At 37.2% G+C, this 27,527-nt stretch overlaps 1 protein-coding gene across 5 annotated transcripts in view; it reads right to left on the reverse strand.

Moving 5' to 3' along the window:
* Positions 1-992: 992 nt before the first annotated feature.
* LOC145681086 (uncharacterized) overlaps positions 993-27,527 on the reverse strand; it is a 158,055-nt gene continuing 131,520 nt past the window's right edge. For 4 of the 5 annotated variants that reach the window (XM_081752457.1, XM_081752460.1, XM_081752459.1 and 1 more), the window contains exon 3: positions 993-3,118. In XM_081752457.1, the coding sequence (XP_081608583.1) occupies positions 2,246-3,118 (873 nt within the window). In that variant the 3' untranslated portion in view covers positions 993-2,245. Of the gene's footprint in view, positions 3,119-18,609; positions 18,990-27,527 lie in introns of those variants that run through there. The other variant, XR_014130721.1, reaches the window with a different exon arrangement.

Consider the following 27,527-nt stretch of genomic DNA (forward strand, 5'->3'; position numbering starts at 1 on the left):
CAATAATGTGTGAGGTGATACAATATTACGTGAATCAGAAACGTGAGCCTGCTACTCAATTGTTAATCCAAAAGCATGCATCATTTCAGTTGTGTGTGTTGTGTTTGATACTATTCTGATTTTCCACTTGGGCAGACCTTGCCTCGTGCTTCAGTGATTATATTATTGTTTGTAGTCTCATATTTTGGTTTTAACTAGTTAGAATCGTGTACTGTATGTTCTCTTCTACATCAGATATTCATATAGGAATTCATATAGGCCTATCTTCAAACGTTGGCAACACTGTACATCATGACCTCACAGGTACGGTTTACTCCTAATTAGATTTTCTAGATGTTATAATTTGTGTTCCGTGTCATTTAACAGAACTTCATTTTGTGTTCAGTTGGCAACACTGCATTACATATGATGTTATTGAGCATGTCTGTGGGCACAATGTTTGTTTACTATACTGTTGTGTAAATGTCATTTTGATTACTTTAATCATTTTGAAGTTCTTTCTGTCAGTGAATCTTTTGCATTGCTATCTTCACATGATTCTAGATTTTTTTTCCTCTGTATCTCCTGTGTTTCTGGGTGTCGGCCAGTAAAACTTTGGATTTCTCACTTTTCTTCACTCCTCTATCGATTGCACATTGTTTGATTTGGCAACGCTACTATCAATATAAGATGTTCCCTTGTTAGCACTAATTGTCTATAAAGACGTTTTTATTTAATCATTTCATACGGAAATAATTCTGTCCAAAAAGATGTTACTAGTTAAATTTTGATTTCCAGAACAATATATTTAATGCTATTTAGGGATATTTTCGAAAATAGGTGAAATAATAGGTTTTTTCTAAAGTTGCCACCTTGAATACAGAAAAATGCATATGAAAACTATTATACTTCAATACGCATCCTTAATATTAAAATTTAAAAAGCATAGCATGGTTGTTGCCGGAAAGGTTCGTTGTTCTGAAGCGACCAGCATTAGAAATGAAGTACAAACCTGCATCAAGACACCAATGTTTATTTTTAGAAGACAAACATCACTAAAAACACATTTAAACAAGGGTGAAATATTAAAGTGGACTACATTGTAGATGCTAAATAGTATAATTAGTCCTATAATGGAAATTATACTACAGTATACTATAATGAAAGCGATGGTATTTTTTTGCAGGTATAAACCATCGCTTTCAAAGATTTCTTATTAAACGAAACTATAATAGTAATTCTTCCACACCTTTACAATATTCACAACAACGACCTAATTTTACATAAGGAACATGCATATCTGTTAGAGGCTAAGTAGTTCAGGCTGGAATTACCTTCATTCTACATAACTACTAATGATTGTTGCTGAAGTGAATAATACCAATTACGCTCAAGATTGTAATAGCAGTACGTTCGTTTCTTACTAACTAAAACTACAATAGTTTCTATAAATTCTAATAAGGTATAATAATGTTAGCAAGTATTGATTAGGAGTATTCTCACTTTTGATTTACTGCATTTATGTTGAAGTTTGACGAAATTGTACAGTACAAAAGTAGCTACATAGCAAACTTATTAAATTTGTATGCAAAATTTGTCAGCTACAAACCTATTGTCAAATTAAACCAAAACCTGGTAGTAAAAAATATGACTAGAATTATGCGATTATAATATACACAGTAAGCAAAACAATAGTAGTAATAATCTACGAATGGAATGAACAATTCAATGTTTATAATTTTGAAAAATAATATTGCACTATCACCAAATATCAATTTACTTACTCCTTTTGGATAATCAAAATTTAATAAAACTAAGAACATACATTTATTTATATTCAATGCTTTGTAAACAACATCAGTAAGAATTACAGATTATAAGGTTCCGCCAAATAAAACTATGGCTGATTTAGCAGTACTTAATGTTTCTGTACTGCAACCACAATATATATAGGTTGATCTATTCAGTCAGCCTTAATATTTTGAGGTATTGGCTGCCTTTGCTGTGTAGGATCAAGGAAAATACAACAAAAAATAAGGTTACAAATTCACTTAGTATGTAAGAAAAGCTCAGTGAATGTTTGACAGTACACAAAAATTACGAAAGAAAGTTTATCGGATTTATTTCAAGGAACCATGTAGAATGGTTGTATATAGCGAGTACATAACTGTCAGAAGAATCAGGAGATTTTCTTATTATGAATTAAATGTAAATTACGCCTGAGACATGTGAAATTTTAATTACATATTCTTTACAAGACAGTACCTCAGTCTGGTGAGGACAAACACTGTTTCGAATTCATGTTCTTCACCTCATCACATTTAGAAACAGTTTTAAATATTCTAAGCGTTATCTTGGGATGAGTTTGTGTCTTCACATATGCTCCATTAATAGTTATTAAATTTCCTCTCTTCACAAGTAACTCTCGTGGAAAAGCAATCGGTTCAACAATGCCAGTAAAAGACAAAGTCATATTCTCTCGTTCCTCCTCCAATGAATATTTAAATTTTGATGCTTGTTCTGTGATACCAGCGAACTTAACAAAATGTTCGGTCGTGCTAGTATCCATATTGTACGTTCTGCTATATAAAAAATTGCCCCACTCTTTAATTTGATAAACAGAATTGTGATTGGGATCTGGAGATGTTATAGAAAATGTACATTCAGTAGCTTTACCTACTACTTTTGTTGTGAGTCTTCCCTGGTGTTGGCTTGACACGTGTGTCATAAAATCTTCAAAGTGAGTCTTATAGTTGCAGTTATCTATTACACAAAAAAAGTAATTGTAAGAACATTCAGCTAAATGACTATCCATAGTTTCATCGTTTTTCAGGAAAACTGGACAACCATTATTCCTGTATTCGCACGGAATAGGAAATCTCTTCACCATGTTTTCCAAGTAATACACCCTTGATAGATCATTATTGCAAACACTTGGACCAAAAAAATAAGAGTTCGTTGGACGACTAAGGCACTTTGTGTTGCTGCAAGAAGAACATTTCAGATGACCATCTTTACAACAGAAAACTTCTCTCCTTAAAAATTTACTGCATGAAGTACATCTAAGTGTTTCCCATAGATTAGCACATTCCAACTCCCAGTTAATGCTAGGAATGTTACTGGTCATTGTAGAATGAACCTGCAATTTAGAAAAGAAAACATTACCTTTTAAATTGTACCTTTAAAAATTTATTCTTTGCATTAGTATTAATCGTATGAGATCTGATTAATGTTTAATGTGGTAATGATGAAGTCTCAATGGTATCTTAGTAGTATCACATAATCGGTATCTTTTATGAAAACTCTAACCTACTAAATATAACATCGGTCAACAGCTTTTGTCACAAGAAATGTGAATAGCGTTCTAAGCAAAGCGGGGTGTGCACAGTTCGAAAATTAAGCTACCCTGTCCCTATCGAAATCCTATACATTTTTTTAAAAAACTACGTTTGGGTTATTCTGCTGTGGCTCAATTTAAGTAATTTGCAGGGAAAGAGGCCAAAATGTGTGCACGGAATTTGGACACAATACCTTGAGGCAACAAACACTTTTGCGGAAACAATGACATATGGCAACATTGTCGCTGATTCATGTCCAAACACGTAGAATCGCAATGTGCGTGAACCTGGCAGAACCCATTTTCGGAAATTGAAAATAAACCATGCAGATCGTTTGTTCATAATTTGTTAACGATTGTTCACATAAAATTTTCGTTTGTTCACGATTTGTAAACAATTTATACGGAAAAAAAATGGGCGGTGCCAACTTTACTCAGCAGAACCCGTTTTCAGAAATCGAAAATAAACCATGTAGTTCGTTTGTTCATCGTTTGTTCACGATTGTTCATATAAAATTTTCGTTTCTTCACGATTTATAAACAATTTATACGAAAAACAAAATGGGCGGTGCCAAATTCACGTACCTGACAAATATTGGAAACCGAAAATAAAATTTCTAATAATTTTCAGATACGTGAAATTAGCACCGCTCATTTTGTTTTTGTATAAATTTTGTATAAATCGTGAGCAAACGAAAATTTTATGTGAAAAATCGTGAACAAACGATCTGCATGGTTTGTTTTCGATTTCTGAAAATGGGTTTTGCCGCGAGAAGTTGGCACCGCCCATTTTCTTTTTCGTATAAATTGTTTATAAATCGTGAACAAACGAAAAATATTTGTGAACAATCGTGAACAAACGATCTGCATGGTTTATTTTCGATTTCCAGTTATTTTTAGGTACGTGAATTTGGCACCGCTCATTTTGTTTTTCGTATAAATTATTTATAAATCGTGAACAAACGAAACTTTTTTTGTGAACATTCGTGAACAAACGATGAACAAACGATTTGCATGGTTTATTTTCGATTTCCAGTGATTTCCAGGTACGTGAAGTTGGCACCACCCATTTTGTTTTTCGTATAAATTGTTTATAAAACGTGAACAAACGAAAATTTTATGTGAACAATCGTGAACAAACGATGAACAAACGGTCTGCATGGTTCATTTTCGATTTCGAATAATTTTCAGGTACGTGAAGTTGGCACCGGCCATTTTGTTTCTCGTATAATTTTTTTTATAAATCGTGTAAAAACGAAAATTTTTCGTGAACAATCGTGAACAAACGATCTGCATGGTTTATTTTCTTTTTTCAGTAATTTTCAGGTACGTGAAGTTGGCACCGCCCATTTTGTTTTTCGTAAAAAATTTTTATAAAAAGTGAACAAACGAAAATTTTATGTGAACATTCGTAAACAAACGATGAACAAACTATCTACATGGTTTATTTTCAATTTCCGGAAATGGGTTCTGCCAGGTCCACGCACATAGAATCGCATTGTTATTGTTCACACCAGCGTTTCAGCATTGCCAGTTCTGATAGCGTGGAAAGTGACCATGTTATTCTAGGTTCGTGTGGGGGAATGAGCATTCAGAAAAACAAATGACTCATACTTGTGTAGTTTTAATTTTTATTATTATCTCCATGGGAGGTAACAAATCACAAAAACGGCAATTACTCCCTTGTAAAGAGAGGTTGCAAACTATTTCGGTTGTAATTTTAGCGACCAAGACAAAAAATTTCCCGCACATATGCTATTTGGCATATGTTCAACCACAGGCAATCTGGCTAAAATGTTTAGGACACATGATGTTCACTGTTTACAAGGTTTTGAGCAGCGTTTTCCAACCGGTGTGCCGCGGCACACTGGTGTGTCGCGAATAGGTCGCTGGTATGCCGCGAGGAAAACTAAACAAAATTGTTAATTCTATAGGAATCAAATTGCAAGACATAGGGAAAAATGTATATTTGTATTTCACATTACTATGAACCTCTACAATGAATCTACAGAAGTTTTATACTGTGTTACTTTTCTGTACATTTTTAATGTTGAGAAAAGTATTTATCATTGTCATGACCATTATTGCTTCATTGTTGTTGCAGTTTATTTCGTAACTTGAAATTTTAAAATATCATCAATCCTTTTGACAGAGCAAACATGCGTAAAAATTACCTACATTTGTGTTTTGAAAATACAAGAAATTTGTTTATTCGTTCGTTATTTAGTGATCTTCCTTTTTAGTGAAAGGTTGTATACAGTTTTCGAAAGAGAACGTAGATTTTTTTTTTTAAAAAAAAAAGAGTATTATATTTCACTGCAATTGTTTACTATTTTTAAATCAGAATGAACAATAAGCATAATGATTTACCACAAACGAAAACTATTCGAGTTTTCTTCTCTGTGAGATCAGTAGGCCTAATCACAGAAAAAAATCACGGTATTTCATATATACAAATAATATATATATATATATATATATATATATATATATATATATATATATATGCAGCAAGAATTCAAGTTACACCTGTAGTGTGCCGCAAGTTGAAAAAGGTTGGGAAACACTGGTTTAGAGGGATCCGATGAACCACACAACAGACATATTTGTCTAACAAAAATAAATAATCACGTCGAAAACAAAGAAGAGTGTGCTATACCCTAGTGTACCATCCACTATGAAACTTCCTCCCATTTTCTTCATTTCACCATTTCATCATTACCGTGGGACGTAAAACTCAAAGATATCTCTATATACCACAGTGAGAAATTGCCGGTACAGTGAAGCAAGGAAAAAATGACTTTCAAGTCATACAAGACAGAAAATATTCCCAATCCTGTATCAATACGAGTTGAAGGCCACCACGGCAATTGAGTAGAGAGTCACGAGCGTCTTGTTTTCTTAGATCCTACAAACAAAGAAAGAAAGAAAGGAGAGAGAGAGAGATTTATATGGTACTTATATAGGATGTTTCAAAACAACGCCGACAACGTTTGGGAGGTGATTCCTTACATCCAGATGAGACGAAAAGTATAGACCAACCTGGGTGCACAAATGCTTCCTTTGGAGTTATAGACTGCCGAAAACGTGAAAAATGAACTTTAAGGGTCTATAGCTCCAAAACTATGAACCTACCGTAATCAGGTCAAGAGCTAGGAACTAGTATGTGCCCTATCCAAATATTCATGTTTCAGGTACTTCCGCAACAATCTTTATAGAAGTAGTTGATGAGTACTTCAAATTATATAACCTTAACCAAACTGCCTCTGTAAAAATTGTTGCATGAGTACAATAGGATTCCGAAACATGGATATTTGGATAGGGCACATTCTAGTTCCTACATAAAATCTTGACCTGACTACAGTAGGTCCCATAGTTTTGGTGCTATGGACCTTTAAAGTTCATTTTTTTTATGTTTTCGGCAGCCTGTAACTCCGAAAGGAAGAATCTGTGCACCCAGGTTGATCTATACTTTTCGTCTTATATTGGTCAGGAACCAACTATCAAACGTTGTTGGTGTTCTTTTGAAATACCCTGTATAGAGAACAAATATGTTTAACTGCTCCTTAGCATTTGGCGTTTAAAAGAACTAATAATGTTTCGAAATCTCTAGTCTTTAATTTCCAGAAAAGACAAGAAAATTTGTGTAAATTATAATACTTTCTCAAAAATAACATTTTACTGCATCTTGATAGTTGCATATGTTTAGAACTTGCTTTCCTTTATTTTACAGGTGAATACTTTGTATCTTCATGTTAGTATGAGTTTTAAACAAAACACGTTTCAAATTTCTTTAACATTTTTAGCCTAATAGCGTGTCAACAGTACATGATTATCGTTCCCCGGTGTCTTGTGTATGTGTACCCTATTTCCCAGGAGGTGAAACTCTCATGGAGATGGATGATTTTTGCCTCCCACGAAGCTAATGTAACTGAAGTTCGATTACATGTCACTTGAACTAGGCACGTTTTATATTTATATATATATATATATATATATATATATATATATATATATATATATATATATATATATATACCGGGTGCGTCATTTATAATGTCAAACCTTGATGACGGAGAAACCAAAAGAGAGAAGCGAAACTTTGCACGAAGCAACTATACAAGGGGGCACATTGGTAGACGTATTATTTGACATCACCGGCTGAACAGTGTTGCCAACCCAATATAAAGTTATGATTTTTTAAATGGAACGACATAAATTGTATTTCATAATTGAATTCAACAATAAAAAGCAATACGAAAGATATGCCACCCGCAGGTGAGTGTTGCAAACTTCTCGAGAGATAACGTTAAATATGAGTCACATTTAAACGCCTTTTGCACACACACAGGGAGTGAGGTATACACTAGTTTTGCAAAATAATTTAAATATTGGCCAGAACGGTTTAAGTTGACACCAAGTTTAGATGGGTCCGTTAAACAGTGTTGACATAACAGAATAGACGAAAGTCTAGTTTGGATATGGTGCAATAACTCGAAAAAGGCCATAACTACACTACGGTATAAAATTTATAGGACAATTTGGTATGTCATAAAATACATTCTCACGTTTATTTGAAGTCGATAAGTCAAGTACTTACCGAGATATTTGGAATTTTGTGAAAGCTGACAGCGTTACCAACTTCTACAGCGCAAAATTCTCAGCTCTCGTCTTTCTTGTGAATTGGAACAATGACTGATCCTTTCCACTCTTGTGGCAATTTTTCCTTGTTCCAGATAGGGAGAATGAGTTTGTATATCCTGTTCCACAATTTTTCGCCTCCAGCTAAAATTAACTCCGCAGGAATTTCGTCTACACCCGGAGATTTGCTTTTCTTTAATTTCTTTATAGAGATTTATATTTCTATTCGGTTAGGTACTGGAATCTACGGTTCTGCGGTGTGTATTTCCCTTTCTCCACGCACATTAGGTTTTGGCTTCGTGTTAAGCAATTCGTCAAAGAAATCTTTCCATCTATTTAAAATGCTATCTGTGTCAGTGAGGACTGTTCCGTCAGCTTTCTTTAATATATAGGGACGAGGTTGAAAGCCTTTCTTAAATTCCTTGATCCCATTGTACAGTCCGAAGCAAAAAAAAAACTAACATGAGCATCTAAGTTTATTGTGAAACGACGAAGTATTTTGCTCCAAAATAAATGTGCTGGGGAGGGCACCGAGGTATTTCCTGGCGTTATTCGTGCCGCTTAGATGTTATGTTGATTCCCTGGGCTGTTAGGCGTAGTTTCACAAACTTACATGCTCATATTGTAGGTTTTTTGCTGCGGACTGCATATGTCCCGAATGTTTTTATTTTTACCATTATCTTTAAATTCCTTAATTTTAGCTTTCAAAAAATCGCGTTTCTTTGTTCTAGAAGTTTTGGAAGTTTCCCGCCTGATGTCTACGAAATTTTGTGTAGTTATTTTGATTCGGATTTTGTAGTCAACTTAATTTTGCGTCACGAAAGAGGAACAAACTGGCGGTTGGCAGGGGTGTGGCAGCATTTGGGATCTCAAAACCCGGATATCACCGAAGGATGAGGGCGAACCTAAGAAGCAGGATATTTGGAGCAAAAAGTACGAATAACATTAACGACAATGGAGTGACGTAGGAGGTCGGGTGGAACAATCTTAGTGTGTGTATGATAATGGACGACGACACATACTAAGGCTGGACAAGACTGAAAATGATATTGGTAGGAAGAACAAATGTACTCACATTCACAGCAGACGCTCAAAATGGCGTCTCCTGGTTTCGATGCAGACATGGCGTCGATGTATTAAGTTTTGTCTCAACCTCTCGAAGATGCCTGGTTTCGTGCTAATGATATCACATACAGCGAGGATTCGTGCAAGGAGGGTCTCTTCGTTCTGTATAGGTGTGTCGTAGACGGGAGATTTTACATCACCCAACAAGAAGAAATCAACTGGGTTCAGATCAGGAAATCGTGCCGGCCAAGAAATAGGACCTCCCCTGCCGATCCACCTATGCAGGAAGGAATAGTCAAGGCACTAACTAGCAACTACTCCAAAGTGTGCCGGGGTCTGTCATGCTGAACCCACATACGTTGACGAACATCAAGAAGTACATCATCTAATAATTCAGGGAGTGTTTCTTGCACGAAGAATGCATACACTAGAGCAGTTAAGCGAAGCGGTAAGAGAGATGGTCCTATAAGCCTGTCACCGACTATACTTGCATATATATTTATCCCAAATCTCTGTTGATGTCCAAGCACAATGGTACCATGGCGATATTCGTCGTCCCACACATGACTGTTCCGGCTATTGAATATACTCTCGTAAAACAGGCTTCATCTGTGAAAAGTATCGCGGCATGAAGCTGCGGGTCGTACTAACAACGCTGCAATAGCCATTCTCTAAACACCACATGGGGTGCGAACTGAACTCTGTGGGATGCAGGTCTTGAACATTCTGTGGATGATAAGGGTGTAGTTGTTATTCACGGAGTACTCTCTAAACGGTACTGTGATCATCCCCCACTTCATATACTAATGCTCTAGTACTTATCGAAGGTTGTTCTGTCACACGATCAAACATCCCTTCTTCAAGGTCTGGGGTACCTACTGGGGGCTCAAGAGTCTCCCGCACTAATCCCCTACCGACCAAGAGCACAGATGACGTACAGGTACAGATACTGAGAGACTACCCACGGAATAGAAACACTTCGTCTGCCTCCTAGTATTGTAATACAGCGAGCGTACAGCCACAGAGACACTTGTTGTTTCCTTTGTTAGTGTGCAAACAACGTAGGTAAGTATGATATTCAAGCAAGGACAGATGTCGAATGACGCTTTTAACAAGACTAAACATCTTTTGTTGTGGGTTACTAAATAAGACTTTCAAGAAAAGAATTGTGCAATATTGCGTGTGAAGCATTGTACTTGTCACAGCGTTGCGAAAGAGGAATAAAACGCAACTTGAGGCTATTGAAAGTCATGTCTCCTGATATTTACAATAATTGGTGGAATACGGAACTAGGAGAATGGTTATATCTGTTGCTTCCTTGTAGCTTGATGTATGTATCGCTTGATGTGGTCCGGTACTGGTTGTACTTTTTTCTTCTGTACTGTTTCTGCTATACGTTCCTATTGTTTCTGTTGTATTGACTATTATCTTAGGTTATTCTTGATGGCTGGTTTTCTCGTTCCTCTTGTGCTGGTAAATGATTCTGTTACTGTGCAGCATCTCTGCCTGGCGAGGTATTTTAAGGCAATCCCCACTGGCGGTCCTATGTCCGTCCATCTAACAGATTGCACAGAAGGTCTTGCTAACATTTTTATTGCATAGATTATCATGTGTTTGTACACATCTGAAAGATACTTTTGGTTGAGTACATTGATGGCGCCGGTCCCATACTGGTAGCAGTTCCAGCATGGTTCCGGCCTCACCTGCAATTTTGACTCTTTCGCCATGTAGTGTGCACCCTTGATGTGTACTCCATGAGTTACCAAGAAGTGCACTTGCTCTGAGTTCATGGAGAAGAGGCGTAATAAAGGAAATGGTCCTGTACTTTGGTGAATTCTTGTGATATTAATGAATGCTATCTTCTGTTTGCAGAGATAATCATTGATAGACCCCAATTCTTACAATTCTTGGGCCTGTACCCCTTTAATCACGCAAGTGGAAATTAAATTCTGTCATTCTCTCTGAGCGGTCTTTATCTACGGTGCATCTGGCCTGATAAGAGCCGGTTCTTCGGTGGTTGGGATCTCTTTTGGCTCAAATATGAACATGTATATATGGTGGCTATTTAGGGCAAAGCTATGAATGGAGGCTTGTGATTTGCTGAAGGATGCTGGCTCCTGATTGGCTATTGTGGCTACAAGAAATGGCTTTGTTAAATGTTTCTGTTCCTGAAAAAGGGCCGACCAGATAGCGCTGAGTTGGAACTCATTGTCTTTGTTGAGACTGTTTCTTTCGCGTGAGATAGATATGGCTTCCTTCATAGCTCTTCTTCTAAATAATCACCACATATACATGTCCTTATGCCCGGTCTCTTCATTACAATTTCTGAAGATGAAAGCAATGTCTGCATTCGAAACTTCGGATGTCAATAAATACACCGGGCTGATAACCCGAGAAGACTTACTAAGATCACGTCGCCAAGGCAAAAAATCTTTCTTTATATCGTTTGTAGCCTCCTGTTACAGTTTTCGCTCTATGCGAATAATTTTTGAAACAGAGAGTACTATATTTCTATCAGTTTTAGTCGCATTAGTGGAATGAAGTCGAAGATGAAACATACGCCTATGATATGAACTCAATTGAAGAAGCGCTTCTCTCTGTGTATTATCGTTTTGCTCTATTGAGATCAATACAGAAACCGAAAACCACTTCCAGTTTACATGCAAGGAAAAAAAAATGTCGAACTGAAAGTTGTTCTTTCGACTGTTAGTGGATTCTGAAAGATTATTCGATCTTCGATACCACTTTTGCTCTATGGAGATCAGTATTTAAACAGAATTAGTAATAAATATCTATCACTTCCAGTCTTCATAGAGAGATATACAAGGAAAAATTTTATTTAGATACAGTATATTCCAGAAAACATTTCTCGTTTTCTATTACTGGTTTTATTATGGCAATCAGCGATCAAACCAGGAATGGTTGATCTTTATCACTTCCGGTTTGAGCAGAGGGCTAAAGGAGATTATGTTGATTCTATTCTTTCAATGTTGATTCTATTCCGAGAAACAGTTTCTCGATATCTATTATAGTTTTAGTTCTATAGAAAAATATATTGAAACTAGAAGTAGTAATAAATTTCTAATAATATCAGTTTTAGTAGTGCTATAGGCAAAGATAGTACATTTTCTTAAGAGGAAAAGTCGATTCCAGAAAACCACTTATCGCTATATGTTACCGTTTTTGTTCTGATGATCATCAACGTTGAAAATCGAAACGATTGATTTCTACCACTTTTGATTTGAACATAAGATTAAAACCACTTTCAATTTGTATGGATGAACCCTATTCTCGAATCGCTGATCAGTTTTTTAAAAAAAATGTATATCTATTACCGTTCTTCTTCTGTTAGTGCCGGCAGATGGACAAGTGGATTTTGCTGCTCTATAGAACTTCCGACACTTATACATAGCATAGTTTAGAAGTCTAACATTTCGCTTAACAAAAATGCATTTGCTTTTTGGGCCGCGGTGGTTCAGTGATAGTGGACTTCTCTCTGATGCGTGTGATCCCTGGTTTAATTTCATCTCGCACCATCCGGGATTTGTGGTGAACAAATACCGTGTGAGTTAGTTTTCTCAGGAGTTTCCCCTCTCCTCCCACTTTATTCATGCAACTTTTCATTTACTATCATCCCTATCTCCTTCAGCCTCTGTGCATGATCGTGAGCAGTTAAACTAAAACTAATATGCATTTTATTTTGATCGAAATGACATTCTGGCGAGAGGTATAAGCCGACAGATTCTGAAATTAAATCTTTTAGGTTAACGTCTCATAAGTATTTAGTCTAAGGGTGACGATAATTAAGGCAAATGAATGATGGAAGAATTGGAGGAATGATAATGTGGGAGGAAACGAGACTACCCGAGAAAATCCACGAACACGATGTTGTCCATTACAAACTTACTTGGTCGGGAATCGAACAAGGGATCCCACGCACCAGAAATAAGCGCGATAGACAGATTTTGTTTTAAGTGAAGTAGTCTCCCATGTATATCTTTTGCGGAGGATATGGTAAATTGAAGGGATTGCGTCCAAGCACTTCGGAAGATGGGTGACGAGATAGAAAATTATTATAGTAAGTAATGACATTTATAAACCTATATCGTATGAGTTATTGCGCTAGGCTTCCTGTTTTCGTGAAAAATAAATTCAAGAACTCTTTTTCTCTCCCTGACTGGAAGAATTAAGATTAGTATCGAAATCAAGTTGCTTTTAAACCAAACACTAATATTACCTGGGAGACCAGTATCGTACGACATCGTGAGAAAGCAGCAAGTCTTTCGATAAAGTCAAATCCCGTGAGCAAGGTAGGGATTATTTTCCCTTTCTTGAATGACTCTAAAGGCAAAATTCTTTCTTGCTTGGTAGTACCAATGCCTCCAAAAAATGTAACAGTGAGTGAAGCTGAATCCGGTAACAAGCATGAAGATTATACCAGATGTGAAGGAGCTACTCAGCATTTAAACTGTCTTGTGAATCAAAGACCCTACATATTTTGATACAAGAGGATCTCAACGACCTTACTCGTGATTTAAATTTGTCTAAGATGCAGTTTGATCTTTTAGTTTCGCGATTGGAAGGATGAAATCTTCCGGGATGGATACAGACATTTATTGAAGGAAGAGCGCAGTTCTGGGATAGAGATTTGCCTCATTATATGCAGTAAAAACCTTCGCTGCATATTATGTGCATGTACAGTAAAAACCATACGAGTCTAGGAATAAAACGCGCGTTATCGCCATAGTAATCTCAAGTCAAACGGGATGTCATAACACAGTCCAAGCTGAGCCACAGCGGGGACAATCGACATAATGATTATGAACTGATAAAATGCACCACAAAAGGAATAATTCAGAGCTACAACCATGTAAAAGATAGACAGCGTGAGATTGCTGTGTCCAATCGGAAGTAGAGTTAAAAGTATTTGTTCTCGATAAGATTATCGAGAACTAGAGATCCAAGCTCTACATTACTTTAAAATCGAATAAGTTTTACAAGAGTTATGTAGCAGACAGGTGGACAGGCAATTGCCAGTTGAGTCATAAGAATAAAAACTCGCAACGTTGGCATCCTGTGTGCTGAGGACTGCAATTGCGCTCGATCTGCGATTTTGCACCTAGTTTTGCTCCCTTCAGTTCATATTTCCCAGTACGCTACAAACATAATCGCGTTCTACTATATCTGGAAGAATGGAAATCCAATGTATTTAAGGCATTAAGAAAATCCAATGTATTTAAGGCATTAATAAAAGTGTTTTGATTTTTTTTAAATAAAAACTTTCTGTACCTATAATTTGTATACTGGACTATACTCAAATTGCAAAATTAATAGATATATCAAGTTCAGTGTCCCACAATTACATCTTCTGCGTAGAAGGAGGTGAATTATAATGCATTTGAACGATTGTGTAATGATCAATGAAATGAAAAAGTGATAAGGAAAACGCCAGAATGAAAGTTGGGGAAATTCAGAGAATTAGTATCCTGACAAGAAAATAAAAATCTCATCTGATCCAGATCAGTCCCTTGAGATACGGATTTGATTCTCGAAGGGAGCTCATCTGGTTCGGATCCCATATTAAGCTGCAGGTCCACGTCTCATATAGCCTCACAGCTCAAGAGGACGCTAAATTCAAATTCAATACAATCGGAAAAGAGATCAGAGGAGACACTAGAAGCGTATTTTCAAATCCGAAACTTCGAAACACATAATTTTAGCCTCATTTTTAAAATGAGATGGGACGAGACAACAAAATTTCTCGAACTTCGTTAGCAAGATTAGTTCATTAAATAAAATGAAATGAAATTATTGAGTTTTACTTCCCACGGTTATGCCGGCTAGGCTAAAGTAGACGGTGATGATGAGAAATGAATGAAATAGTGAAATGAAGAAAGTGGGAGAACTCTGAGAAAACCTACGCACACAGCGTTTGTCCACCACAAAACTGACTTGGCGCGAGCTGAAATCGAACCAAGGACCCCTTGCACCAGAGGTAAACCTCCACCACTGAGCCACCGCTGCCCTCACTGTTCATTCAATTCCTAGACCTAAAACACTATTTCAGTGCAGGGGCGGATCCAGGGGGAGACGATCGCGCGATCTCCCCCCCCCCAGAAAACGTAACTTTCTTATTTTATATATAAATAAACCCATCCATAAAAAGTTTGGAGCTATTAAAAATAGCAGTATTTCTACAGACCGCCCCCCCAGAAGTCCGTCCTGGATCCGCCCCTGTTTCAGTGTTACATGATTCATATGTAAAAGCTATAAATTGGTGAAGTGATTGTATGAACAATCAGAGATTGCGTGGGTCAATGAAAACTTGACCAATGACCCACCACCCACCGTAACCCACTCTGACCCACCAATCCACCAAAATTCATCATCAACTCTGACTCTTGATCCAGCCCTCCTCTCAAATGACTAAAGAGTTTACACTTGTAATAAAACAAGGCTGTGAAACTATCGCTAATCGGAGTTTGAATTTCTACGGTTATTCGCTCAAACACTGCTTTGTTACACAACCGATGAATCTGACCTACAAATATAAAATGGTCAAGTGTTTGTCGTGGGCCATATTACGATGAATTTCAATTTAATTATCATATATAGATATTTCCTTGTTGGGTTACAGATACTTTTCAATGGAAAATAGGATGAAATTTGAAAGTCTCAAATCAAGGTAAAGTAGGACAACGTAAAGAAAGAAAAAAAACAGTAAAATGCGACTGTCTCGAAAGTCAAGTGGTAAATCCTATTGCGATTATTACAATTATAAATATCAATATCCAAAAGTGCCGAAGTTAGTTTTAGACAAATTCACCAGTGTTCAGATGATGTTGTCTACAATGCACTAAGCAGAGTGGGTCCGTGGTTCGTATAGTGGGTCATGATGGGTCGTTGCGTCACGTCCTGTTAACCCACGACCCACTGACTCACAAATCTTAACCCACCTGACCCACGATCCACTTACCCAATCCATCTCTGAACAGAATGAAGCGCATTTATGAACGTCTTTCAGTTTGACGTCCCACATTATGCTGGCTAAGCTAAAGGCAGGGCCGGATTAAGGGGAGAGCTTAGGGGGCTGTATCCCGGGCCTCCATGTGGACAGGAGCCTCCACTCTGATCAAAATCTAAACTGGCTATCTAAAAATATAATCATCATAAAATAAAATATGACCAAAAATAGAATATAAAAAACATTCCCTTAACTTTCCTAGTGTAATTTCACAGAAATGTATTAGGCGAAGTCAACAGGGGCGCGGCTCGTAGCCAGCCCAAAAATGTAGGGAGCTCCAGTAGAAAGTATGGGGAGCAATCCAACCATATTATAGTTCATCTGCAAAAAAATGAAATGAAATGAAATCTTTGAGTTTTACGTCCCACGTTTATGCCGATTAGGCTAAAGGAGACTGTGATTATGAGAAATGAATGAAAGGGTGGAATGAAGAAAGTGGGAGGAAACGGGAGAATCCCGAGAAAATCTACGAGCACGGTGTTTATCCACTACAAAGTCCACACGGCCCGAGCTGGGATCGAACCAGGGACCCCAAGCACCAGAGGTGGACTCTCTACCATTGAGGCACCGCGCTCCCTTAGTTCATCTGCAAGTCTAGCATGAAAATTTAAGGGACCAGCAAACTTAAGTGGGGTGCCCTCCCGTAGTTACAGGCCTGGCAGGGTCCACATATTTTTTTCTAGCCCCGGGTCTCCAGATGGATTAATCCAGCCCTGGCTAAAGTAGACGGTGATGATTAGAAATGAATGAATTGATCGAATGAATAAAGTTTGGTGGAAACGGGAGAAATCTGAGAAAACCTACGCACACGGTGTTTGTCCACCATAAAGTCCACTTGGGGCGAGCTGGGATCGAACCAGGGATTGCATTTAGCAACGTTTCAAGATATACAAGTCACTGCATAATATACTCCAATCAGTGGCGTAGCACACTTTTGCGGGCCCCCCCGCAAAGTATAGAGAAGGGGCCCCACTTGTAAAGCCGACACAAGTAAGGTGGAAGTTCTACTTCTTTAAAACTTTATTCATCGCAAGACTTCGGGGCCCCTATACATCGGGGCCCCCCGCACTGCGGGGGTTGCGGGGGCAGCTGCTACGCCACTGACTCCAATAATAAATACAGTTTAAATGTTATACAATTTGTAGACCTCCCGTGACCTGGAAGGATCCTGGTAAGACGAAGTTAAGAAAAAATACTGCATATTTCTAGACGAGACGAAAAAAGCTTTTCGAGAAGCGAAACAATAGAGATGATACAAAAAAAAAAATGTCTCGTCTCGTGGGTAACTAGACAGGATACAATCTGTTGCTTAGCATGAACCCAATTTATTTGTCCATTTCTACATACTTCTGGAGATTATTGGCATCCATGGCCTTGAGTCCTCTCACGTGTGAGGAACGACGTCGCTCGGCGAACATTTTATCCGGAGAAGGAAAAAGGAAGAAAGGATTGGGGAACGAAGGAAGTCGCCTGGGACCTAAACGTTAAGTACCATTCCGCTATCTACCTTGTGAATGAGGAAAATCCAGAAGAACCTCACTCAGTGTAGCTGACCTGAAAAGCTTTTCGATCGAGTGATAGCGTGGATTGAAATGTGCCCCTACTATTAAATCTGTGCCCAAATAAATTAGATTTTAACAGTTCAATGTACCCTTCAACACCACGGCTACACAAGCCTAATTAACACCAAATGTGAACGTGATCTCGTATCCGATTCACTGTGGCAGAACATTAAAATTTGAACGTATTATGGTGGTTCCACTGTCTGTCTGAAACTAAACTGTCTTCTCATGTAGCGTCTTTGCTGCAACCGGATGTTGAAACTTCAATAAAACGACAATTGTTGGGTAAATATCATGGCAGGAATGAAGGAGCAACTAGATAAAACCGAAAGACACGTTGTATATATACCACACTAACAGAGCCTGGAATGAATCCAGGAAGACCTTTTATGCTAGAGGTGAACACTATAGACCTACTACTGGGGCAACGCGTCTTCAGTCATCCGTTAGAAATCAAACTCCAAGTATCCCTCCCAAGCTCAAATAATAAAAAAAAATACATCTTTCACTTTTTTCGTTCCATGCTTATGCCGTGTTGTAGGTTAAAAGAAGACAATGATGAAAATGAATGAAATGATGGAATGAAGGAACTGAGGAAAAACGGGAGAATCACGAGAAAATCCACACGGACGTTGTTTGTTCACTACAAAGTCAACTTGGCGGGAGCTGGGATCGAAAACCGAACCCCATGTACCGGAAGTGAACACTCTACGACGAAGTCATAGTGACTCTTAGCTTGAATTGAATCCAGGACCTCACATACAGAAAGCACAAAGGCTTCGAGCAATTATAGCCAAAATAGCTTAGAAAAAAATGAAAAGGAACAAAAATATCTTCAAGTAGCAAATACACCCCTCTACTATCAACAACAAAAAGAGACAAAACAAATCTTAATAGCTCTATGAAACAAAGAATCAAACAAATTTTCATTAACAAATAAATTAATGTTAAATTTCGCATAATTTACAATGCTGAATTGAAATAGGCAATAATATACTTACTTCTGTTCTTCACCCTTGATGACCAATTTTATAGTAAAAGCTGAGCTTACTCCCCTGCACGTGTGCACTCGTACTCGCAGCTTGCCCCAAGTGTATACGCTTAGCGAAACACTAAGACAGAGTTTCAACGTCATAAGCTGACCTTCAGGCAGGGGTGGAATCTCTTTGCTCGATTGAACCAAAATTGCACAAAATCAGTTATATAAATTACATCCGACATAGGAAGCCAATAATGCAGAACCAAATCAGGTTTCAAAAAGTTAGAGATTTGAATTATTACCAAACATTTAAATCGATGCTAAAATCATTGCCACTTTTAGTAAACATAGTGATGGCATTAGGTCAATAGAAGTAGGAGTCTAGGGTCATAGGGGTGTTGAGTTATGATACCAAACAGTTCAACAACCAAATAAATTACCATGATCACTAAAGTTAGCATTTATTCAGAAAATTATGATTATTGCTTAAAAAAAAAAAAAAAACACCGTTTCACCCATCATACAAAAATCATTAAAATGGGACGCGGTGGCTCAGTGGTAGAGGGTACAGCTTTGGTGTGTGAGGTCAGTGGTTTGATCCCAGCTCGCGCCAAGTGGACTTTCTGGTGGGCAAACAACGTGGCCGTGTTTTTTCGGGATTCTTCTGTTTCCTCCCACTTTCCTCATTCCACCATTTCATTCATTTCTCATTATCACCGTCTCCTTCGTCTAGCTGTGGGATGTAAAACTGAAAGATTTCATTTCATTTTGTAAATCATTAAGACTTTAATAAGTTTTTTTTTTTTTTTTTTTTTAACATTATGGAACTACGGTAGACTTCCAAACGATGCGAATTCAAAATTAAAACCGGAAGTACTAGATGTATAATGTGAGAGATAGAACCTGTTTATTAGAAACCCAGTACTTATATTAAAAGCAATTTCTCCCTATCTCTTACAGTCGTAACTATGTAAGCACTGCCGTCGTTAGCTTTTAGGGACATGATACATTTCATACGCGGAAGTTATTTTTTAATTGCACAGAATGCTTTGTTTATTTCGGTTTAGTTTGATAGAAGAAATTAAATGATGTATCGTTAATTCATGTAATGGAAACAAAACTGTCATTCATAAGCATAAAAGTACACAGGGCGATTTGGCAGAGCACGATTAAGGGAGGCTTAGGGGGCCTGTAGGGCCCTCTAAGTGGACGGGGCCCTCCATTGTAATCAAAATCTCAACTGGCTATCTAAAACGCATTATACAAGATACAATCATCATTATAAAATAAAATATGATCAAAAATACGAAACATATTCCGTAACTTTTCTACTGTACTTTCACAGCAACATATTAGACGAAGTCCGAAGGGGCAACATATTTTTTCTAGCCCTGCCCCTCCAGTTGAGTTAATCCAGCCAAGGAAATTGGGTATATTTCTCCCTCCTCCCGAAATACGAAAAATACATTCATAATATTGGATTTCTAATAGCGGAAAGACAACAAAACTCTATGAAAACGAACAATATTACCGTCCAATTTATAATGAAGAATTTAATGTTGTTGTTGTTGAGTTTAACGTCCGTTTCAGCAGCGAGGCTATATGAAACGTGGATCTACTGATTAACGTGGAATCCAAACCACCTGAGCTCCTGCCGGGAATCGAACCCGGGTCTCCCACTCCAATGAAGAATTTAAGTAAACAGAAACTTGAGTGCATTACAAAGAAGTAACGTAACAAGAATCTAATAAATTAACTAGTATATCAAAATACGTACAAGATACGTACGTACAACAAAACCTTTCTGACAAGCTTCTGAAGTGACTTCAAGTTTTGTAACTAATTTACGAAAACGATATTTAACATCGTAGAAGAAATTACATATTGATCTGGGATATAACTAGAATTGCAAACTCTGTAATATGAAATTATCAGCACCCTCTCACAAATTACTAATGATAGAGGCCTGCCTTAATCGAACTAGCAGTAATATCACCGGACCTAGCGGTAAAATACAGACCAGTTGGCAACCTTGGATATAACACAGAAAATTATTAAGAGGGAACATGCTCCATCCGTCCCCTCTCTAACGACATCTGTGTATGTTAGAATTAATATTGAAACCGGTAGTTGGAGTAGTTCTTACTACTTTCGGTTTTAGTAGAATGCTGTGATCAAATATATTCTTGAAATTCGGAATTCGTATCAAAATCATACCCGTTCTTCTATTGTCGTTCACGCTTTGTATGAACCAATATTAGGATCGGAAGTAGTATCAGATTTTTATCACTTCCGATTAAAATAGAGAAATAAAACCGAAGACTAAACTTATTTTTGCGGTACTGAATCCATATAAAAAAAAACAACTGCTTATCATGATCTATTACTGTTTTATGTCTGGCGATCATTGTGGAAATCGAACGAAAAAGGTTGAGATTATTATTTTTTTTTCATGATACTCTGAAGTCATATCAAAAAACCATTTCTCGTTATCTCGACCGTTATGAAAATTAATATTGAAACGCGACTGCTTTTAGTACAGAGTTTCATATGGAAATTTATCTTCCCTTGAGACACTGACTCGATAAAAGAGAAAAAACTTTTCTCTGTTTTTTTTCTATGACAATCAATCTTGTAACCGGAAATCGTTTATCTCTACCACTTCCGGTTTGAATTTAGAGCTAACATAGAAGACAAAACTTCATCTTTGGACATGAATCGATTCCAAAGGACCGATTCTCGCTAACTATTACCGTTTCTCCTTTACGATTAGCAACATTGAAACTCAAAATTTTTAACTTCTATCATCCCCGGTTTGAATAGAGGGTTAACGGATGAGATGGAACTATTCTTGGAACTTTGATTCGAATAAAAGGAAAAAACAATCCTTGCTGTCTCTTGCCGTTTACGCTTTGTGACATCAATTCTAAACTTGAAATATTAGTAAAACTCTACCACTTTCGGTTTCAGTAAAGATATGCGGGTGAAGATGGCATCTTTTCTTGAAACGCTTAGTTGATTTTTTTAAAAAAGCCGTTTGTCGCTATCTATCATCGTTTTTGTTCTATGGCGATCAATGTTGAAACCATAAGTAGTCAATTTCTACCATTTCCTGTTTAAATAGAAAGATATAGGTGGACATGAAACTTATTCTTGGGACACTGAATCAATTGCAGAAGCTTGCTTCTCGATACCTCTGACAGTTTTTGCTTTGATACCTGCAGACAGGCAAATAGACAGATGAACATAACTATTCTATAAGACTTCCCATACTTGTGCATAGGACAGTTTGAAAGTCTAAAAAGTACATTAAAATATGGATAAATATTGCTTCAAGAATCTCCGTAAATGACGAATTGTTACACAATAAGACAAGGATAGATTTCAACTCAAGAACTCTAATTGGACCAGAACTTACTTGCTTGAACCAGAATTATCTGAAATTCAATTACGTCTACTTCGATGCATCATAAGAAATTTGGAATAGTTTTAGGCTCTAGTAATCGCTAGGGTTTCTTCTAGCCATACTTTTCAGACATCTCTACCTCCCGGAGCAGGACAACTTCTTGTCCCCCTCCTAATTGCTAAAATAAATTATATTGTCCTTTACATATTAATCTTTTGCAAGACACGTCCTGTAAGAAATAGTGTACCAGTGCGGTCCGCTCAAATTTTGATTGTCTCCCTCCAACCTCAAGACAAAATGTTGTTGAAGAAAACTTTATAGATACCAAGGAAGAACTTTTCCATTTAGCTTATTGCATTATTGGCCTTCATTCTTTTCAAAATAAGTTCTAGTTTCTTCGTTGGAATAGCCAATAGACGTATCTCAATATTTACGTTGTGAAATTAACACCGGTACCTATTTGTTTCAATTACCATAAGAATCATAGGTAATTGAGGCTTCATTCCTGATATATCGAGTTGATAGGTCGGAGTGATCGGTGGACCTCGTAAAACTATACAACGTATCAGTGTTAACTCAAAATCGCAATGCCTTCAAGCTGAAAATCACTGTAGGCTCCAAGGCCGGGGTTTATTTTGTAGGGAGGGTGTAAAAAGGGTTTTACTGCCATTGCTGATGTGACTTTCCTTTTGTAGAACTCTGTAACTGCCAGTGCTTACAACCTTTCTGAATTCTTAAATGAAAGAATTATTAACTTTGAAACTATATTATGTATAAGTATGGTATGTCCGCTCGTCAAAGCAAAACGGTAATACATATCGAAGAGCGGCCAGTATACGTTTCATCTCATCTACTAACTCTCTATTTAAACTATAAGTGGCTGAAATTAATCATTTTAGGTTTCAACGTTTATCATTACAGAACAAAAACGGTAATAGGTAGCGACAAACAACATTTTGCGCTCAATTCAGTGTCTTAAGAGAATACAGCGTCACTACCCACAATAGAGTAGAAAATTTGGTGATAGAAATTTGCTAATACTTCCGATTTCAATACTGTTTTCTTTAGAACAAAAATGAAAATGAATATCAAGAAATGTTTGCTTGCAATCAATTCAGTGTCTCAAGAGTAGGTTCCATCTCATCCGTCAAACCTGTATCCAAACCAAAAATGTTAGAAGACAACCATTTCCGATTTCTATATTTATCGTTACAGGACAAAAATGCTTACTGATAGTGAAAAGCAGTTTATTGCAATCGATTCAGTGTTTCAAAAGACCATATCTCGACTGATATGGCAAAAGTTGATATGTCCATTTTTGTACTTTCTCAGAAAACGCGTTTCAATATTTTCGTATCCTCTAAAAAAATCGATTTTTTCATGCATTTTTTGTGAAATGTCTCCAGTTGCTTCCCTTGAATGTTGTCTGTCACGGCCCATCTTGATTTGACTCGTAGGTTAGCATAATCGTTTCAAAATGGCGGTTAAAGGACATGTCAACTTTTGCCATATCAGTCTAGATATCATCACCACCTGAAATACTCTATCAAGACTGGAATCGCTTGAAATTTACTAGTACTTTCATTTTCAATACTGGTTTTCAAAGATCAATAACCTTAAATGATTTCGAGAAGTAGTTTTTGCAATCAATTCAGTGTTCCAAGAATAGGTCTACCTCCTCCGTTAACTCTCTATTTAAACTAGAGGTGATCGAAATTAACCATTTCCAGTTTCAACATTGATTGACATTTAACAAATTGCGACAAGTGATCATTTGCATTCCATTCACTGCCTCAAAAGAACATGTCATCAAAACCCACGACATTCAATGGAAACCGGAAGTGTTTGAAACTTAATAGTACTTTCGGTTTCACATATCAAAAACGGTAAAAGATACCGAAACCTCCCTTTTATTTACACAGATTCAACGTTCCAAGAATGAGTTTTGACTCTACTCGACTTTTAGCTATGAGTTCAAACCAGAAGTTGTGAAACGATTTTTTATTTGCAGCACTGATTGCATAATAAATAAAACCGAAATAGATTGTGATAAGTCAATCTTTGATATGGATTCATTGCACAAAAATGTGTTTCAACTTTGAATTTCCTCTATTGCAACCAGAAGTGATAGATAGCAATAAGTGCTTGTGGTTTCAGTATTAATTTCCATAGAACAAAAAGAGTAGGAGTTACAAGTAATGACTTTTTTTTTTTATGGATTCAGTATCTGAGGAACGGGTGCAATCTTTCATCTTATTTCTTTATTGCATGCAGTACATACAGATGTACTATTTCAAGTTTGAGTATTAAATTCGCATAGTTTGGAAGTCTACTCCAATTAAACACTGTCAAACGAAACTCAATACTGAAATTAATTTTATATAGAATGATTTCTCATTTCTAGTAAATCAACTTAAACAATACTACTTACATCAAATGTTACTCTTCAGATCAACAGTCTCTCGGTTGGCTTGACACAACTTTCCACTCTTTTCTACCTTGAGCATGACTTTTTATTTACTTGTAACTACTTAAACTTGTATCTGGTTTTATTGAGTCATATATTTCAATCCCACCATCCTCTACGTACTTTTGCCTCTTCCATTCACGCCATTGCTAATTGTCTGTCTATTCACTCTTTCATCTCTCATAATATGTTCAATCATCCTATCTTTTCTTTCCGAGGGGGTCACAGTGGATCAGTGGTAGAGCACTTACCTCCGTGTATGGAGTCCTTAGTTTGATCCCCGCCCAAGTAAGATTGTAGTGCACAATATCGTGTCCATGAGTTTTCGCGAGGTACTCCCGTTTTCTCTTATCCATAAGTTCTTCTATCATTAATCACTTGCCTTAATCACCCGTCTCCCTTAGCCTAAAGGTACAAACGTGGGACGTTAAATTGAAATATTTCATTTCATTTCTTTCTTCTTTTTGAAATATTCTTTGGTATACTCATACCTTCTCCAACCATTTCCAATACTCTTTAACTTGATGCATTATCCACCAACCTATTGTAATTTTTGACACCCATCTATAGCAACAAGCCTCCAATCTCCATTTATTTTCTGAGCTCCTTTGTAGCTATGTAGATAGCGTACGTGGCTTCGACGTGGGCCAGACCCTGGCGGCCCTGTAGTCAGAACACAAACACATGGGGCTCGAGATGATTTGGGGGGGAGCTAACTTGAGTTCGCCTTACGTTCAAATATACATATCGACGAACAACTGAGTGTTTCAGGCTGAAAGTAATCGCAGGGTGGCTGAGCCTAGCCCTTCCAATATTTCAGTTTACTTTATACGAGGGTCATTCGGAAAGTAAAGAACGTTTTGCGCTAGCGCGTGTTCCCCCACCCCCGCTGCCGCTGGGTTATTGACCTGGGCATGCTTTAGCCTCAGTCTGGCACCAGCTGCGATCCGCTACGGTCCGTTATTGCTTCGCTGCGCGACTGTAAAATGTGCGATACAATTACTGATCCCGCCAAGTGTGAGGTTCGTAGTGTGATAAGATTTATGAATGCAAGAAAAGTGCGTCCGATAGAAATTTATAGACAAATCACTGAGGTGTATGGAAATGTAATGAATGAAGCATCAGTTCGTATGTTTAATGACGGACGGACGAATGTGCACGATGAGGAACGCTCGGGCCGGCCTTCTGTTGTGACTGACGAACTCAAAGGAAGAATTGAGCGGAAAATTCAAGAGGATAGGCGATTCACTATTGATGGGCTGCACGAATTCTTTCCTGAAATTTCAAGAACTTAAGGAAGCTCTTAGTGATTGGTTCAACAGTTTGGCGGCAACTGTGTATGCCGAAGGCATAGAAAAACTTGTACCACAATATGACAAGTGTTTAAATTTACACGGCGACTACGTCGAAAAATAACTTAAGTATCACATAGTATGTAACACAAATTTCGCCTTTGTATATCAGTTATTAAAGTGTTTATACAAAAACGTTCTTTACTTTCCGAATAACCCTCGTATTTGTAACGAGTATAGATATTTCAGTTCATCTGTCTTTAAAGTTTTATCTATCAACATTGCACACTGAGAGACCTAAGTGATTTTGGACGATGACGCGATTCCAAGATTGTGTCAATTCAGAAGACTACTCCTGTATAAAAAAGCAGAAATCGTGCGTTCTGGTGCGTCGAAACATGAGCTAAGTTATTATTTTGAAGGCCTCAAGAACTGATATGTTAACAAGACAGGCCATTTCCCATTTCACTCTTGCAGTCACATACTGTCTGCATCAATCATCTTTACACAAACTTGTTAATTACAGAGGATCCACCTAATGTTCTGCAACGTTACTGGACAGGCCCGTAGCCAGGGAGGGGCTAGAGCGGCCAATGCCCGCTCTAAAATATTTTTTGCCCGCTCTAAAATATTTTTTCCGCTCTAAAAAGGACGTTGTCCAGAAGTTTCAAATTGTTTCAGCAAATCCCAAATAGGAAAATCTTGTGATTTTATTTACTAAATAAAATTGAATTTAGCGCACATTTACTACTACTAACAATTGAAATTGAACGTGGCGTATATTTCTCCGAAAAACAACAGTTATTCTTATTGCTAGATATACTCAATAATCTGACATGTATTCTTTTCCTCATTCCAAGAGTTTGAAGAATCATAACCACGACAAACATTCAAGGCGTTGGACATGATGCCCTTCCAAAGAATACCCATATGAAAATTGACCCGAAAACAGGCTATGTTACATGAATGTGAGTGCCTGGCTTGTGCATGTGTAACATTGCAGGTAAAAAACATTTGTTTTGGCGACTTGACAGTACATGTCCAACGTGTGACTGTAATTAACGTGTAAAACATGCAACATGTCCATGTTCCTTACAGTGCAAGGAAAACGCATGTCTCATGTATGAAACTGGTACCGAAACTGTGATGTCTGGAGAAAACGTACATGCGCCTCTAGAATAGTCTGATACAATATATATATATATATATATATATATATATATATATATATATATATATATATATATATATATATATATCAGTGGGGAATTCGGAGGTTTTGTTTATTGTAAAAGCGACAACAATGCTGTTTTTCACGTGATTTGAGTCTTTGCGGGGAACACCCACGAAAATAAATCAATGATTGTAAAATGTTTCTAAATAGCAATCGGCTCACTTTGTGTTTTCTGAGTGGCCCCGAACCATTTGTTTCACGATTTGTTTACAAATATACGGAATGAAGAGAACGTTAATTCCTTATATGCACTCAAAGAAAAAATCAAGACGGCAGCAGAACACCGAACCTTTTATTTTAAAAAGATTTTGTCACACACCATTATAATTGCGCGCAATAATAAGTAGCAGAGTGCTTAGCGAAATTCCAGAAGGAAACAAACACAGCACAAAATGAACTACAGGAAAATGTACCTCGCCAGACGTTTCCAATTACTGTACTGACTATTATAACGCCATAAATATGAAGCAGGCATCCATCAAGTCATTTTTGGTGCAAAAGTTATCGAAAATGAAACTAATTCAGAAGGAGAGTCATCTGG

Source organism: Thermobia domestica, chromosome 3, assembly GCF_964235325.1.
Source record: "Thermobia domestica chromosome 3, izTheDome1.hap1.1, whole genome shotgun sequence".
Taxonomy (NCBI): Eukaryota; Metazoa; Arthropoda; class Insecta; order Zygentoma; family Lepismatidae; genus Thermobia; species Thermobia domestica.